This window comes from Carcharhinus amblyrhynchos, chromosome 12 (assembly GCF_965287045.1).
Source record: "Carcharhinus amblyrhynchos chromosome 12, sCarAmb.v2.hapA, whole genome shotgun sequence".
Lineage (NCBI taxonomy): Eukaryota > Metazoa > Chordata > Chondrichthyes > Carcharhiniformes > Carcharhinidae > Carcharhinus > Carcharhinus amblyrhynchos.
Genome location: NC_137335.1, coordinates 61,904,814 through 61,921,426, shown reverse-complemented (window position 1 = coordinate 61,921,426; position 16,613 = coordinate 61,904,814). Strand labels below are relative to the sequence as shown.

At 42.7% G+C, this 16,613-nt stretch overlaps 1 protein-coding gene across 1 annotated transcript in view; it reads right to left on the bottom strand.

The window, feature by feature from the left end:
* pigf (phosphatidylinositol glycan anchor biosynthesis, class F) overlaps positions 1-16,613 on the bottom strand; it is a 49,798-nt gene that overhangs the window by 21,958 nt on the left and 11,227 nt on the right. The window contains exon 4 of the mRNA XM_080200629.1: positions 4,796-4,904. Coding sequence (XP_080056755.1) covers positions 4,796-4,904 — 109 coding nt within the window. The remainder of the gene's footprint in view (positions 1-4,795; positions 4,905-16,613) is intronic.

Sequence of the window (16,613 nt, the reverse complement as noted above, 5' to 3'; positions counted from 1 at the left end):
AACAATGTAGAATAAGTTTGTGCAGAAATAAGAAATAGCAAAGGTACGAAGGCCCCTGGTAGGAGCTACACTGTGGGGCAGCGTACAGAGGGAAAAAAAACCCAAGAAAGGTGCTGCAGTAATCGTGGGTGATTATAGCCTTTGTATTGATTGGGCAATACCACAAATATGGCTGGTTCATTCACATGATCTAGAGTGGCAAATTCAGAGGTAATGATGCTTGGACAATACAGTGCATTTTAGGCATACAGTGTTTGTGGCAGAAAGTGACCAGGGAAACTGGTCCTGTTTTTTCCAGTGTAAATATTGATGGGAAACAGATTTATTGTTCACCCCAAGTACACCACATTTATGAGGTTATCTTTCTGTTTACAGGATACAGGAGCCTGCAGGATGGAAGCATCCATTGTGTTGAGAGAAACAACCTTGTCAAGCAACTGAATCATAAACACGTCAAAATGAAAACCATTTGATTTCTATTAAATTCTACTATTGGAACACTTTTCACCTTTTCAGAATTGTTTTGTTATTCTGTGAGAAACTATTGTTTTCAACCAGAATTTAGTGTGCTTCTTGGCCATACTACCAATCAATAAAGGACAATGATTTGTTCTTGTTCAAGTAAATTGGATAAGGCAGAATCATAGAATGCCTGCAGTACAGAAGGAGGCCATTTGGCCCATCGAGGCTGCACTGACAACAATCTCACCCTGGCCCTATCCTGTAAACTCGCGTATTTACCTTGTTAATCCCATTGGGGTCAATTTAGCGTGGCCAATCAACCTAACCTGCACATCTTTGGACTGTGGGAGGAAACCAGAGCACCTAGAGGAAACTCATGCAGACGCAGGGAGAACTTGCAAACTCTACACAGTCACCCGAAGCCGGAATTGAACCCAGGTCCCTGGTGCTGTGAGGCAGCACTGCTAGTAACTGCGCCACTGTGCCATTGCTCTTTTTAGAGAGGGTGGAGAGGAGATCTGATGGATCATGAGGGGTCAGGACAGAGATTGTTCCCACTGGTGTAAGAATTGAGAATGAGGGGACACAGATTTAAGGTGATTGGCAAAAGAAGGTAGGGCAGCAAGAGGAAAAATCTTTTCAGAGTGAAAGGTTAAGATCTGGAATTTGCCGCCTGAGAGTGTGGAGGCTGGCTCAAACAAGACATTCAAAAGAGAATGGGACTGCCTTCTGAAAAGGAATAATTTACGGGGAGAAAGCGTGGGAATAATACTATGTGAATCGCTCACATGCAGAGCTGGTACAGACACAATGGGTCAAATGGCCTCCTTTTTTGCTGTAACAATTCTGTGAAATCAGATTGCCAAAGGAATCTTGGAAGAAGAATTCATAGAGTGTTTTCAGAACAATTTTAGAGCAGTATGTTCCAGTGCCAACCAGATAGCAGGTTACTTTAGAACTGGCAGTGTTCAATGAGACAGGGTAAACTAATGACCTCAGAGTGAAGGAGCCTCTAGGTGACAAAAATCATAACATGTTAGAATTTCACATTCAGTTTGAGGGTGAGAAGTGTGGGCCTAAACTGAATGACTTAAACTTAAAATTATAAGGGCATGAGGACAGAGTTGGATAAAGTGAACTGGAAAAACAGGCTAAGAGATAGGCATGTGACAGACATTGAAGGAGATCATGGAGCAGAAAAGCATACTATTTGAATCGAGAGACTGTTGAACTCTGGGATACGAAGGATTCTGGGCATCCTGGTATACGAATCATAAAAGGTTGGTATGTAGATACAGCAAGTGATAAGAAAGCAAAGGAAACGTTGTATTTATTGCAAAGGGAAGTGAGTCTAAAAGTAGGCAACGTTGCTGCAGCCTTAGATGGAACACATCTGAAATACTGAGTATAGTTATAGGCTCATTCTTAAGAAAGGGTACAATTACGTTAGAAGCAAATGTGAGAAGGTTCTGACTGATTCCTGAGATGAAGGGGTTATTTCACAAGGAAAGGTTGGGCAGGTTGGGTCTGTCTTTAGAAGAATGAGAGGCGACCTTATTGCAACGTAAAAGATCCTGAGGGGACTTGGCAGGCTGTGTTGAGAGGAGGTCCCCCTTGCTCTAGAACTCAGGACAGGGTTTTCCAGCTCATCCTTGAGTTTTCCAGTAGTAGATTTGATTTGCTGAAGTTAATGGCCATTTGTGTTGCTCACTGGCCATGCTGCTGGAGATCCTGCTGCTTTCGACAAGACCAGAAGATCCCGCTGGCAAGAACGGCCTTAGGGACATGATCTAAAATGAAGTGGACTTGCAGTTAAAATGAAGACAAGGAGAATTTTCTTTCTCTCAAAAGAGTTATTTGTCTGTGGAATTTTCTTCCCTAGAGGATAGTGAAGGCTAGGCCATTAAGTATATTCAAAGCTGAGTTGGGTAGATTTTTAATTGACAAGGGGGTCAAGGGTTATGGGGCGGGGCAGCAAACTGGAAAGTGAAGTTAAAGCCACAGTCAGATTAGCTATGATATTATCCAGTGGCAGAGCAGGCTTATTCCTGCTTCTAATTCTGGTGCTGTTGTAGAGTTTGTCAAAACTCTGCTGCTTGTACCCTAACTCACTGTAAGTACTATTGACCCATCACCCCTGTGCTTGTAGACCTACACTGGCTCCCTATCTGCCAAAGCTTCCATTTTAAAAATGATGATTCTTATTTGCAAATTCCTCCACGGCCATACCCCTCCCTATCTCTGTGTCTTCCTCAAGCCCTGCCATCTTCACATGTCTGCAGGAGTTCCTCAGGGTGGCGTATCAAGTCCAACCATCTTTAACTGCTTCATCAATAGCCTTCTCTCCATCACAAGGTCAGAAGTGGGGACATTTGCTGATAATTGTGAATATGGCTGTACACCTGTGGGACTCCTCAGATACCGAAACAAATTGCGCTCTCATGCTGCAAAATCTGGACAATATTCAGGTTTGGACTGCTAAGTGGCAAGTAATACTACTTGTGCCACCTAAGTGCCAAGAAATGACCATCTCCAACATTACAGAATCTAACCATCTGCCTTGATGTTCAATGGCATGAACATCACTGAATCACAGAATCCCTACAGTGCATTCGGCTCATCAAGTCTGCACTGACTCTTATTCAAGCTCACCACGTAACTCTAAGTATTTACCCACTAATCACTTAACTTATATGTTTTGGGACACTAAGGAGCAATTTAGCATGGCCAATCCAACTAATCTGTACATCTTTGGACTGTGGGAGGAAAGCAGAACACCTGGAGGAAATCCACACAGACACAGGAAGAACATGCAAACTCCACAGTCATCTGAGGCCGGAATTGAACCTGGTTCCCAGGTGCTGTGAGACAGCAGTGTTAACCAATGTGCTACTGTGAATCCCATTTTAATCTCCCATATTAAACATTCATTCAGCATTCTCTGATCAGAAACTCAACTGGACCAGGCATATAAATACCGTGGTTTAAAGACCAGGCTGAGGCTGATAATTCTGTGGCGAGCAACTCATCTCTTGACTCCCCAAAGTCTAAAAGACACAAGTCAGGAATGCAATGGAAAGCTTTCCAATTGCCTGGATGAGTGCGGCTCCAACAACTCAGGAAACTCAACACCATCCAGGGCAACTCCACCCGCCTTAAAACATTCAATCCCTGCACCACCGACACACAGTGACAGCAAGGGTGTGCCACATACAAGACGCATTGCACCAACTCACTAAAGCTCCTTCGACAGCAACTTCCAAACCTTTTATCAGTTACCATCTAGAAGAAGAAAGGTAGCAGAAGCATGGCAACACCACCATCTGCCTAGTTCCCCTCCAAGATATACGCCATCCTAACATGGAACTATATTGCTGTTCCTCCACTGTCACTGGATCATAACCCTGGAACTCCCTCCCCAAGCACTGTGGATGTACCTGCACCAGACGTTGGACAGCATTTCAGAAGTGGAACTCAATCACCATCTTCTCAAGGCAATTAGGGATGGGTGACACTCGCATTCCACAAACAAATAAAATAAATATCACTCAACCTCTGGCACCCAGTCTTTCAATTGCTCTAGCTCCGAAATTCTCACCTTAAACCTTCCCATCTCACACTCCTCCTTTAAGACACTCCTTGAAACCTTCCTTTTTGACCAAGCTTTTGGTCACCTGTTCTGATAGCGCCTGGTGTGGCTCAAGGTCAAAATGTGTTCGATATCGCTGCTGTGAAGTGCTTTCGGACTATTCTATCAAAAGGCACTATGTACTTACAATTTGGTGTTGTTATAAAGAACTGCACAAATGTAGCTCCAGTTACTAAGTAGTTAAGTAACAGGACCATCTGCTCGCTCATGGATGTGGTTCAACAAATAGAGAAATGTGATGACTCCATGGAATTCTTGGAGTCAGGGGCCCCAATTTGAAAAACTTTGTATGAGCGATCTGAGAGCTTTGCATGTTGCTCTTTATTTGCTCTGGGTGTAATTTATCCATGTATTAAACATGCTGGAACATTCATCATCCTTATAGATGAATATTTGTACTTTAAAATGCGATTCTCAAAAGGCCCTTACATCATAATGCAACACTTTGGCTCCAAGCATGTGGAATTTTAACATTACCTATCTACACTTAAAGAATTGGAAACATACGTACAGTTAATGACTTTTCTCCCTGCCATTTCTGACACAGATGTTGGTGTCTTGCTGGTTCTTTTCAAACTTGTTCCCCTTTCCATAATGACACGTTGATAGAAGAGCGATACACTCAAATGGACCAGATCTTTCAGGAGAACATACATTTCAAGATTCATATGAATCACTGCATACCTGCCAAGGCCTGTCCCAGTCCAGCGGGATAGGAATTGCACCAAGCCAAGCTCCAAACAAACTGCAAATTGTGGTGATCTGAAGACTGGTATCCCAGATGGACATAGCCCTGTACAATAAAACGGGTACATTAGTTACAAGATCAATTCTGACTGTAATGATCTTGAAAGACTGGGTTATAGAAACATGAAGTCGAGCATGCCAGTAAAACTAGTTTGGGGAGCAAGCAAGAGAGCGAGAAATGAAAAGCAACCAGTGAAAGAGAGTGAAAGTAGGATAGGGTTATGTTGTTGTTTCATCCGTCTGTGATAAACTTGAGCTAACATCAAACTAAGGAAAACTCTGAAGTGAAAGCCATTGGCCATTTTCCCGGGATACCCTCCCAAGCCATCTTTAGGTCTTGCCCTTGGGGAAAGAGTTGTTCCTGGCCAATTGTACTGCAATGTGGGTGGGTATGACCATAAGATATGGGAGCTAAATTAGGCCACTTGACCCATGGAGTCTGCTCCGCCATTCAATCACGGCTGTTGGTTTCTTAACCTCATTCTCTAGCCTTTTCCAAGTAACCTTTGATCCCTGTACCAATGAAGAACCTATCCATCTCTGCCTTAAATATACTCAATAACCTGGCCTCCACAGCCTTCTATGGCAATGGGCGAGATTTTCTGGCCACGCTCACCCAAAATTCAGAAAATTCCATCCGTGGTCAACAGACTGTTGCATGGTCTGCCCCCCTGCCCACTACGATTCCCATGGCAGGCGGGATGGGAAAATTTCTTCCAATGAGTTCTATAGATTCACCACTCTCTAGCTGAAGAAATTCCTCCCCATCTCAGTTCTATGGATTATGACATTATGTGGAACACAGCCATGGTTGTTCTTTGCCAGTCACACTGACGTTTCTTGGAATACCTCCCTCCCTGGCATCCGTAGCTTGGGTATTACTAACATTTACTCCAGATGTGGTCAGGCTACATTTATTGTCCAACACTGATTGCCCTGGTGATAGACCTCCTTTTCACAGTGTGATTGCTAAGTGACCTCCGAGTCAATCACATATGTAAGACTGAAATCACATGTACAATGGGATGGCGTGGTTAGTTCCCTTTATTGAATTCAATTTCACAACTTGCCCACGGGGAATCTGAACTCATGACCACTCTAGTAACAAAAACACAATACTACGACACTGGTTAGAGTACTGCAGCTGGAGCTTGAAAGAGCTGAAAACCCATTAGACAGTATTGTACATAGATCTTCACATGATTCAACCTGAATTTCACACAAAGTTTCTTTGCTCATTGACCTACACTGACTCCTGGGTATGCCTCACATTTAAAATCCACATCCTTGTTTTCAAATCTTTCCATGGCCTTGCCCCCATGCCCCAGACTCATTTATGTTACTTCCTCCAGCTCTACAATCCTCTCAGATTTCTACTCCTCTCTAAGTTTGGTGGCTTTCGCATTCCCTTATCTTTTTTCACTCCATCACTGGAAGTCTCACTTTCAGCTCTATCTCTTTCCAATGGAATTCCCTTTCTAAACCTCTCCAACGCTTTATCTTCTTTCAAGGCATTCTTTAAAATCTGCCTTAGACCAAGCTTTTATTAATATGTCCAAATACACCCTTTTGTGGCTCAATGCCAAAGTACCAAATTTTGTTTGATAACACTTAAAGCCTTGGGAGGTTTTATAGTGTGGTGAGGGTACAAGGACTTTACACTGCATACTTTTATAATGACAATTAATAAAATATTTCGGAAATTTATGAAATATTTTGGACAATGCCCTTTTAGAATGGCTTAATGTATGGCTGTCTGTGATCCCCTCCAAAACAAAAGGAGGTACCTAGCCGTATCAGAGTCATAGAGTCAAAGTCAGAGGTTTACAGCATGGAAACAGGCCCTTCAGCCCAACTTGTTCATGCTGTCCTTTTTTTAAAGCCCTAAGCTAGTCCCAATTGTCCACATTTGGTCCATATCCTGCTATCCCCATCCTACCCAATGTAACTGTCTAAAATAGATGCAAGTACAAACATTTATTTGTATCCTGTTATCCTCAGAGACGTTAAGACATACACCATGTGGACTGTGCAGACTAAATTCAGAGAGGGCTATTCAAAGGCCATCTGCCTTTCATAACCCTGCCTGACATAACCTAGCCTGATCCAGTCAGTGGTCAGCACTGCTGCCCCACAGCGCCAGGGACCCGAGGTTCGATTTCTGGTTTGGGTCACTATCTGTGCGAGGTTTGCATGTTCTTCCCCTGTCTGCATGCGTTTCCTCTGGGTGGTCCGGTTTTCTCCCGTGGTCCAGGGATATGCGGATTAGGTTGACTGGCCATGATAAGTTGACCCTAGTGCCAGGGGGATTAGCAGAGTAGCTATGAGGGGCTATGGGAATAGGGTCTGAATGGGACTGTGGCTTGGTTCAGACTTGATAGGTTGAATGGCTTCCTTTCGTACTGTAGGGGTTCTATGATGATGACATCGCCCTCTAGTGTAAGGAACCTGTAATATTGTCTTGTGGAATTCCAAAGTCAATCTGCTGTTTGGCATCCTACAAGTAGGCTGACATGGGGAAGCGGTGGTGTAGTGGTATTGTCATTGGGGTAATAATCCAGGGACCAGGGGTAAAGTTTTGGGGACCCAGCTTCATTAGTAAGACATCTGTTTGACTAATGCCCTTTAGGGAAATAAATCTGCCACCCTTACCTGGTTTAGCCTACATGTGACTCCAGAGCCACAGATATGTGGTTGACTCTTAAATGCCCTCTGAAATGGCCAAGCAAGCTACTCAGTTCAAGGGCAATTAGCGATGGACAATAAATGCTTGCCCAGCAACATCAAAATCTCGTGAGAGAAGGAAAAGGGACTCTGCCCAGGTTGAACCCCTGGCCCCATCTTCACTGCTTCTGTTGGAACTTCTGTAATCTCGCTTAGGAGACTGATTCATCTCTATGTGCTTATCTCATCACAATCAATCCCACCAGAAAAGTGAATTATAGGGCATCAGTTTTCAGCCCACTGATCACTGAGGAGGAATACCTCATTGGATTTTGATTCAAGAATTCTGAGCACATGTGAAATGATGGCCAGAACTCTCTGGCCATTCACATCTGCAGGATTCTCTGGTCCCACCAGGGTTGCACTCTCTGCCAAGGGTTTCCTAGCAATGTGGGATGGCTTCAATGGAAATTGCCATTGATAGCGGCGAGACCAGAGGATTCCACCAGTGAACAGTGCGCTGCTTCTCGCCACTGGGTAAAACGCTGATGGGAGGCCAGAGAATCTCGCCCAATATTTATTTTCTCTGCGGTCTCTGCGCTGCACATCTTTCTTTTCTCTATCCCTCTTTTACCATACAAATGCAAAGGAGGCAACACTGTGACCCTCCTCCCAATTTTGAATATGTGCAAATGAACTACCAACCCTTAGAGAATTAATCCTTTCCTGTTCACAATACTGCTATAAAAGCAGGCTGTTGTTCAATATGTTGGGCTATAACTTCTGAGGGAGGAACAATTGAGTCGGATTGCTACTCTGCTTGAATGTACTTAGCAGGAAATCCAGTTGGTCCCATCTCACCTGACCTTCAGATTATGCCAGATGAGATCTGCACTGCAATGTGTCCTGATGGCAGTTCAGTGGTAGGTACGCAAGTCTCATTCCCTGGTGTGGGATAGGTCAAATGTCGGGGCAGGCTGTCGGCAGAGAGGGACACAATGGCAGTTGGGGGGTATGCCTCAGTTACATTGACCAGAAGCTCAAAGTTATGGCCTGTTATCATAAACCCACAAAGAAAGTCAGTCTGGAATCTTTGTGAAACGGCCAAGACTACATGTGGCAGCATGGTAGCACAGTGGTTAGCACTGTTGCCTCACAGTGCCAGGGACCCAAGTGTGATTCCCAGCTTGGGTTACTGTCTGTGTGGAGTTTGCACATTCCCCCTATATCTGTGTGGGTTTCCTCCAGGTGCTCCAGTTTCTTCCCACAGTCCAAAGATGGGCTGGTTAGGTGCACTGGCCATGCTAAATTCTCCCTCAGTGTACCCAAACAGGCACCGGAGTGTGGCGACTAGGGGGTTTTCACAGTAACTTCATTGCAGTGTTAATGTAAGTCTACTTGTGACAAATAAATAAACTTTACTTTTATTTTTGATGCTTAGGTTAGGGGATTAGGGGGATAAATGTGTGGGATTACAGGAATAGGACCTAGGTAAGATACTTCGTTAGGGAGTCGGTACAGGCTCAACGGGCTGAATGGCCTCCTTCTGCACTGTGAGGATTCTATGGCTACTTCAGAATTCAAACATTCTTTTTGACAGTTGTTCTAATGTGGACACCAAAACCAAATTAATTTTTATTCAATGGAGTCTCCCAAAAAGTTGTGAGTTTAACAGCTACAGTCTTAATTTTAAACTTCTAGTAACAAATGCATTTTTGGAAACAGACCAAGTAGTTCTGTGAAAGCATAGTTGTAGCACTTCCATTCCCATGTTATTAAATAGAGACAGCCCATATCATATTTTGTGGCAAGACATGAAAGCAGGTCATCTCTCAGTAAGCTACAATTTGAAGCCAAATGGTGGTGGATTTTACTTCAGGAGCAGGATTATTCTGAATGTATCACAGTCAAATACGCACAGCAGTGTGAAACATCAATACATTAACAATACTTTTCTATTCATGCGTGTGACACGGGCATTGCTGGCTGGCCAACATTTATTGCCCATCCCTAGTTGTCTGAGGGTCAGTTGAGAGTCAACCATGTTGCTGCGGCTCTGGGGTCACATATTGGCCAGACCAGGTAAGGACAGCAGATTTCCTTCCCTAAAGGACATTAGTGAACCAGATGAGCTTTTCCAACAATTGAGACTACACGAGTCTAGTGCCAAAAATAATTGGTTATAAGATTGCACCATTCACTTAAGCTTTATGAAACCTTATGGTACATATATCTTTGAGTTCTATGTCGTGACAACCTTTATTGTTCTCTCACTTATACATTATTGTCTCATACAGGGCTTAGTCTAGAAACATTTTAAAATATGTCAAAACAATGCTACACAATTAAATCAGCATCTTGTGACTCACCATGTACAATGATTTATATCAAGTTTTTGTTGCACCAAAATATCCCAAGGCACTTCTGAAAGCTTTATCAAAAATTCCGACACAAGTCATATAAGGAGGTGTGAGGACAGATGACCAAAAGCTTTGTCAAGGAGGCAGATTTGAAGCACCATCTTAAAGGAAGTGAGCAAGGTGCACAGGCTTAGAGATTTTTCCTTTATTTCATACTACAATCTTCAAATTAAAATAAAAAGCTGAGCACAGCATGGAAACAGGCTTTTTGGCCTAACTTGTCCATGCCACCCAGGTTTTACATGCTGTAAACCTCTATGACTCTATGACTATTATGTCATGATTGCCATGTCACAACTTCCACATGATTGAAAGCACAAAGATGCACAAACAATGGGTCTCAACTTTCCATCTAAATTTACCTATCTCTTTAGGTTGTCAATATGCAAAAATCTCTTGTCGGGTTTTCTTAATGATACACAGTGCCAGTCCTGTAACTCATTAAGTACTGAAAGGTCAGCGCTGAAAAATCTGCTCAAACTAAACTTTTATCTCTCTTCCCCCACAAAAGTACAAAAAGAAATATAGGGAGTGAAACTAGTCTGTATTCGCAGACTTTTCCCCAGCATCATTTACATTTGGAAAGTTTTGCTAATATTTTTAAAATTAAAAATTAATTCAGAGCAGAATTAGGCCATTCAGCCCATCGAATCTGCTCTGCCATTCGACTAAACTCGATAAGTTTCTCAACCCCATTCTCCCATCTCTTTGCCATAACCTTTGATCCCCTTACCAATCAAGAACATAACCATCTTTGTCTTAAGCACTCAATGACCTGGCCTCCACAGCCTTCTGTGGCAATGAATTTCACAGATTCACCATCTTCTGGCTGAAGAAATTCCTCCTTATCTCGGTTCTAAGGAATTGCCCCTTTAGTCTGAAGCTCTGTCCCCAGATCCTAGTTTTCCCTATTAATTGAGACATCTTCTCCACGTCCACTTTATACAGATCTTTCAGTATTCTGTAGATTTCAATGAGATACCCCCTCATGCTTCTAAACTGCATCGAGTACAGAGTCCTCAGAAGTTCCTCATACATCAAGCCTTTCATTCCCGGGATCATTCGCGTGAACCTCCTCTAGGCCTTCCCCAGGGCCAGCACATCCTTCTTTACATAAGGGTCCCAAATTGCTCACAATATTCCAAATGTGGTCCGACCAGAGCCTTATAAAGCCCCAGGAGTACATCCCCTGCTTTTGTGTTCTAGTCCTCCTGAAATGAATGCCCACATTACAAATGTCTTCCTAACTACTAACTCAACCTGCAAGTTAACCTTAAGAGAATCCTGAACTGGGGCTCCTAAGTCACGTTTCAAAATGCAGCCAGTTAACATAATTTTTTTTGTATGAAAAGATTTCTATTTTGTTAACAAATGGTACTGGCCTCCCCTTTGCACTGCTAGATTCTGCCAGTCAGGAAGTTGAAGTTTTTCTCTGTACATATGCATGTCATTATCAATGAGCAGCTGTCCTGCAGTGCGGCTGCAGTGTAAATGGGGCAGCTCAATTGCACATCTTGGCTGTGCTCCCAAGTTAAAGCTTCAGTTACTTTGGAGTACGAGACAGTTGTTGCCTTGAGCAAAGGAAGCAAGGGAAAAAAACCGGGATGAAGGATCCCACATGCAGCCAGAACTCCAATTCCTTTATACTCCAGCCAAGCACTTTGTTTGCTTAGTAGGTTCTGAAATGCAAGAATAGCTTTAACTTACTAGATCCGTGCAGGAATTTAGTTAATAAAACAAAAGGGCAAGAGGTACGACTGCAAGAGAAATTTCAAGGCTGGCTTTAATATTTAGAGAGTGGCCGAAAGCTGATCCAAGGGTGGAGTGGCTTTTAGAAAAAAAATTTCGGCGCATCGTGTCCCTTTCATAGAATCCTGCAGTGCAGAAAGCGGCCATTCGGCCCATTGAGTCCCACCCAGGCCTTATCCTCATTACCCCATGCATTTACCCTAGCTCGTCCCCCTGACAATAAGGGACAATTTAGCACGGCCAACCCACCTAATCCATGCATCTTTGGACTGTCTTTGCAAGGAAACTGGAGCACCCGGAGGAAACCCAGGCAGAGGCAGGGCGAATGTGCAAACTCCAGACAGACAGTGACACAAGCCGAGAATTGAACCCGGGTTTCTGGCACTGTGAGGCAGTGGTGCTAACCGCTGCTGCCTCACAGTCACTTCCAATCGCTCTTATTCAACAGCCCAGGGCATCAGCCAAACAAGCACTCAAGTGCACAGTAGTTGTCGTCTAAGGAATAAGTGTTTCTGATATATTTGCCTCCACTGTGCAACCGCAAAATTATTGTTGAAATAAAAGTGTATTCTTTTGCATACTGGCACAACAAATGTTTGTTTGCACTTGCCTTGAATTGTGAGTCACATTGTGAATAATCTACAGAAGCATTATAGTTGAATATATAGTTTCCCAAATTATGTGTACATGTGCCTGCACACCCTCTGGTGGTTAAAGTGCTGCAAGTTACTATGGAACAACAGTAAACGTGCACAAATTCCTGCACTTGTATCCAGGTAATCCAGGTTAAATGACTTCAAATAGAAAGTTAAATCACAACCATTTAAATCAATTCCCATCCTTCAGATAGCATAAATTAAAATTATTATGGTTCAACAAGTTTGCCCCTTAATTGTTCTCAAGTATTTTTCCACTGCATTACCCTCTAAAATAGGGCTCGCCAATCTTTATTTATTGCATACCTCTTTCTAAACCCACCAGCTGCCTGCACAGACAAATTTAATGTTTTAACCCCCTTTGGGCTCAAGCCTTGTACACCACATGTGCAAGTACAGAAAGAAAAACTCTTTCCTTGGGTAGAAAAGTCAAGTAGTGGGGACATTGGATTAAAGTATGTGGGGAAAATTTTAGAGGGGATGTGCGAGGCAGGTTTTTGACACAAAGGGTGGTGAAAGTCTGAAACGCGCTGCCTGGGGAGGAGGCAGGTATGATAGCGACATTTAGGGGGCATCTAGACAATTACATGAATAGGATGGAAACGGAATGGTACGGACTCAGTAAGAGCATACGGTTTTAGTTTAGGCAGGCATCGTGATCAGTGCAGGCTTGGAGGGCTGAAGGGCCTGCTCCTGTGCTGTACTGTTCTTTGTTAATAGTTTCAGAATACGACCTGACATTAATGCAGCTGTGTGTTAGAGCAAAGGCTTATAGGCCAGAATTCCCCTACCTCACCCGTGGCTGAGATCCTCCGGTCCCGCTGCAGTGAATGGAGTTTTGGCTGAGTGTCAAATTATCCATTTTCACTGGCAGTGGTGGCAGTGTGAATGAGACTGGAGAATCCTGGCCACGTTTGCAGTGACAGTATGAGTCAAAAGTTATATTCTGCACAAAGGAACTGACAATATATTGATTCCATTCCAGCGCATGATAAAAATCCACTCATAAATTGTAGCAAAATTTTATTACTTCACTTCTCATCACTGATACAATGGCTGGAATTTTACAGTCCCCTGTGGCAGCTTATTTTTTTTTATTCATTCGTGGGACATGGGCATCATTGGCTGGTCAGCACTTACTGCCCATCCTTAGTTGCCCTTGAACTGAGTGGCTGGCTAGACCTTCTCAGACAGCAGTTGTGAGTCAACCACATTGCTGTGTGGCTCTGCAGTCACATGTAGGCCAGACCAGGGACGGACAGCAGATTTGCTTCCCTAAAGGACATCAGTGAACCTAAATGGGTTTTTCTGAAAATCGACAATGGTTTCATAGTCTCATCAGTAGATTTGTAATTGCAGACTTTTTTTGAATTGAATTCAAATTCCGTCATCTGCCGTGATGAGATTCGAACCTGGGTCCCCAGAACATTAGCTAAGTTTCTGGATTAATAGTTTAGTGATATTATCACTTGGCCATCACCTAAAGTTTGGTGGGGGTGGGGAGGGGTGTTCAAAATGCAACGAGTGGCCTGCCCACCACCTACTCACCAGCCGCTGACTTGGGAGGGTGATCCAAACCAACTGCCCTGCTCCTCAAGATCATTCCTTTCTATACTCTCCTTTAGCCGTGTGTCCCATTTTTACAGTTACATCCTGGTACATATAGTTATGCATGACCAAAAAGATCAGATGGATTAGAGAATTGCTACGTTACTGAAACCACTTTATACTGTATGGTGATTGGAGACTAGGGCTCAGTACACCATCATCACTGTTGTATTTATTTGAAGATTTTCCAAATTTCCCTAGAATTTCAAAGCTTTTTTTGAGCAGCTTATAAAAATGCAATCAACAGAAGTCTACCATAAGGCAATTTCTTCTGTGTATTCCCATGGCCCCAGGGATGGCTTGTCTACTCCCTGTGGTATACATAAGAGTTGGGGAATCCCTCTCTGAAAAGAGTACTCCAGGTGCAGTTTTACCAGTACTCTTTATAGATGTAACAAGACTTAACCTACTTTTATACTACATTCCTCTTGCAATAACGGCCAAAATTCTATTTGCCTTGATTACTTGCTGTACCAGCATGCTAACTTTTGGTGAGTTGTGTACAAGGACACCCAGATCCCTCTGCATTGTGGCATTCTGTAGTCTTTCTCCATGCAAATAATATTCTGCTTTTCTATTTGTTATATATTTAAGTGGTTGCATGTTTGCTCTAAGAGCCAGTAAGTAAATAATAGTGTTTAAAATATGCACCTTTTCATCCATTTACCAATGGATTAATTGAAACATTCCTTGAAACATTCTTTAAAAGCTTCAAGATTGCAAGGTTTGTTATTATGTTGTGTGCATAGCTTTTTGGCATCTTATAGGAACACTACTCATGCTACTACCCAAATTTCACCTGCATTACTACTCTTAGAAAGAAAGTTGAGAACTAACTTTGATTTGTTACTATCTCCAGAAACTTCAGAGATAGCAGATCTTCAACAACTATCTCAAGTTGCTCGATGAGAAGTGAGGGCAAGACAATACTCATTTCAATAAGGAGATCAAGTGTTGCTGCGTAATAATGCCATGAGTGAGAATAGGTAACAGCCATGGTTTTGGCAAAATATGGTCCAATTTCTTACATTGGTCAAACTGAAGATGAGCTAGTTTGGTGACGCCATACTGACCAATTGTTGTCGTCTCAAAATGGGAGTGTGCAAACTCCCCACATTGAACGGGTAACTGAAGATGGAATTGAACCCGGGTCCCTGTGTTGTGAGGCAGCAGTGCTAACCACTGTGCCACCCTGCCAAAATCTGAAATAAAAATGTCTCTACAAAGCACACCTTAATTAGAACATCCTGGTATTTTTCTGCCTCCTACTTTCAACATATTGTCACATTAATTATTAAATAGTTTCTTTCAAAATTTAGTACTTTTTCTGTGACTTGTTATTTTTTATTTGCTTATTAAACTCACTTTAGAATCTCTGTGAACACGGGGTGGCATGATGTCACAATGCCACAATGCATAGCACGGTTGCCTCACAGCCGCAGGGATCCGAGTTCATTTGCAACCTTGGACGGCTGCCTGTGGAGTTTGCATGTTCGTTCTTGTCTGCATGGGTTTCCTCCGGGTTCTCCAGTTTCCTCCCACACTCCAGAGATGTGCAGTTAGGTTGATTGATCATGCTAAATTTCCAGGGTGCTGAGCAGGGTAAATACGTGGGTTTATAGGGATGGGGCCTAGATGGGATTGCTCTCAGTGCAGACTTGATGGGCTGAATAGCCTTCTTCTGCACTGTAGAGGTTCTGATTTATTTTCATTGAGACAATTTGCACTTTCTTGCAGTGTTTATGTTCCAAATTGAACGTTTTACTGAGAAAATTTAGAGCTTTGTACTAGTGTTTTTCCAAGATGGCGCCGGAGCGAGGCAACTTCTTGCAATCTGTGCCCAGCACAGCTTCTAATTCTAACTTTTATGTTCGTTCACTTTCTCGTTTCCTTCCCTATGAACGATATGCTTTGTCTGTGCAAGAAACAATACTTTTCACTGTATGTTAAACATGTGACTATAATAAATCAAATCTAATACTGATTTCACATCTTTGGGTATTCCAGTTAACTTTAACAAATTTCATTTTTCCTCAATTTCCTTTTTTAAGTTCCATTCTTAATTAGTGTTACCCTTCCCACATACCCTCATTACTCCCTTTCCCACATACCTTCATTACTACCCTTCCCACATACCCTCATTATTATCCTTCTCACATATCCTCTTTGGTACTCCAAATCTGATCTGACCATTACAATGCTCCTAGTTCATTTAAAATAATCCAGCTTGCTTCCCATTATCCACTCCAGATAATAACTATTTGAATGTTAGGAACATACAGCCCTCCTTAATTTTGATATCTTTCAACAAATAATTAAAGTTTTCTCCCTCTTGATAATTGACACTGATTTTTAAAAAATAGCCATTCCAGTCTTCAGAATCATTTTCCCGATCACTTTCGCCTTTTGAAAAGCCTAGAGCAACATTATAATATCTATGTGTTTTGGCCCAGCTAGACATTAATTCTGCAGTTAACGTGAAACTAGCCAGGAAACAATGCCACAAAATCTTCTACCGTTACTAATTACATATTCCATTCACACATATCTCGCCCCCCCACCCACTCCCATCCTATGTTGAATTGATTCTTCCTCAACTACTTCTGTTGTTCTCAACTCTTAACAAACCATGGTGGCACAGTGGTTGGCACTGCTGCC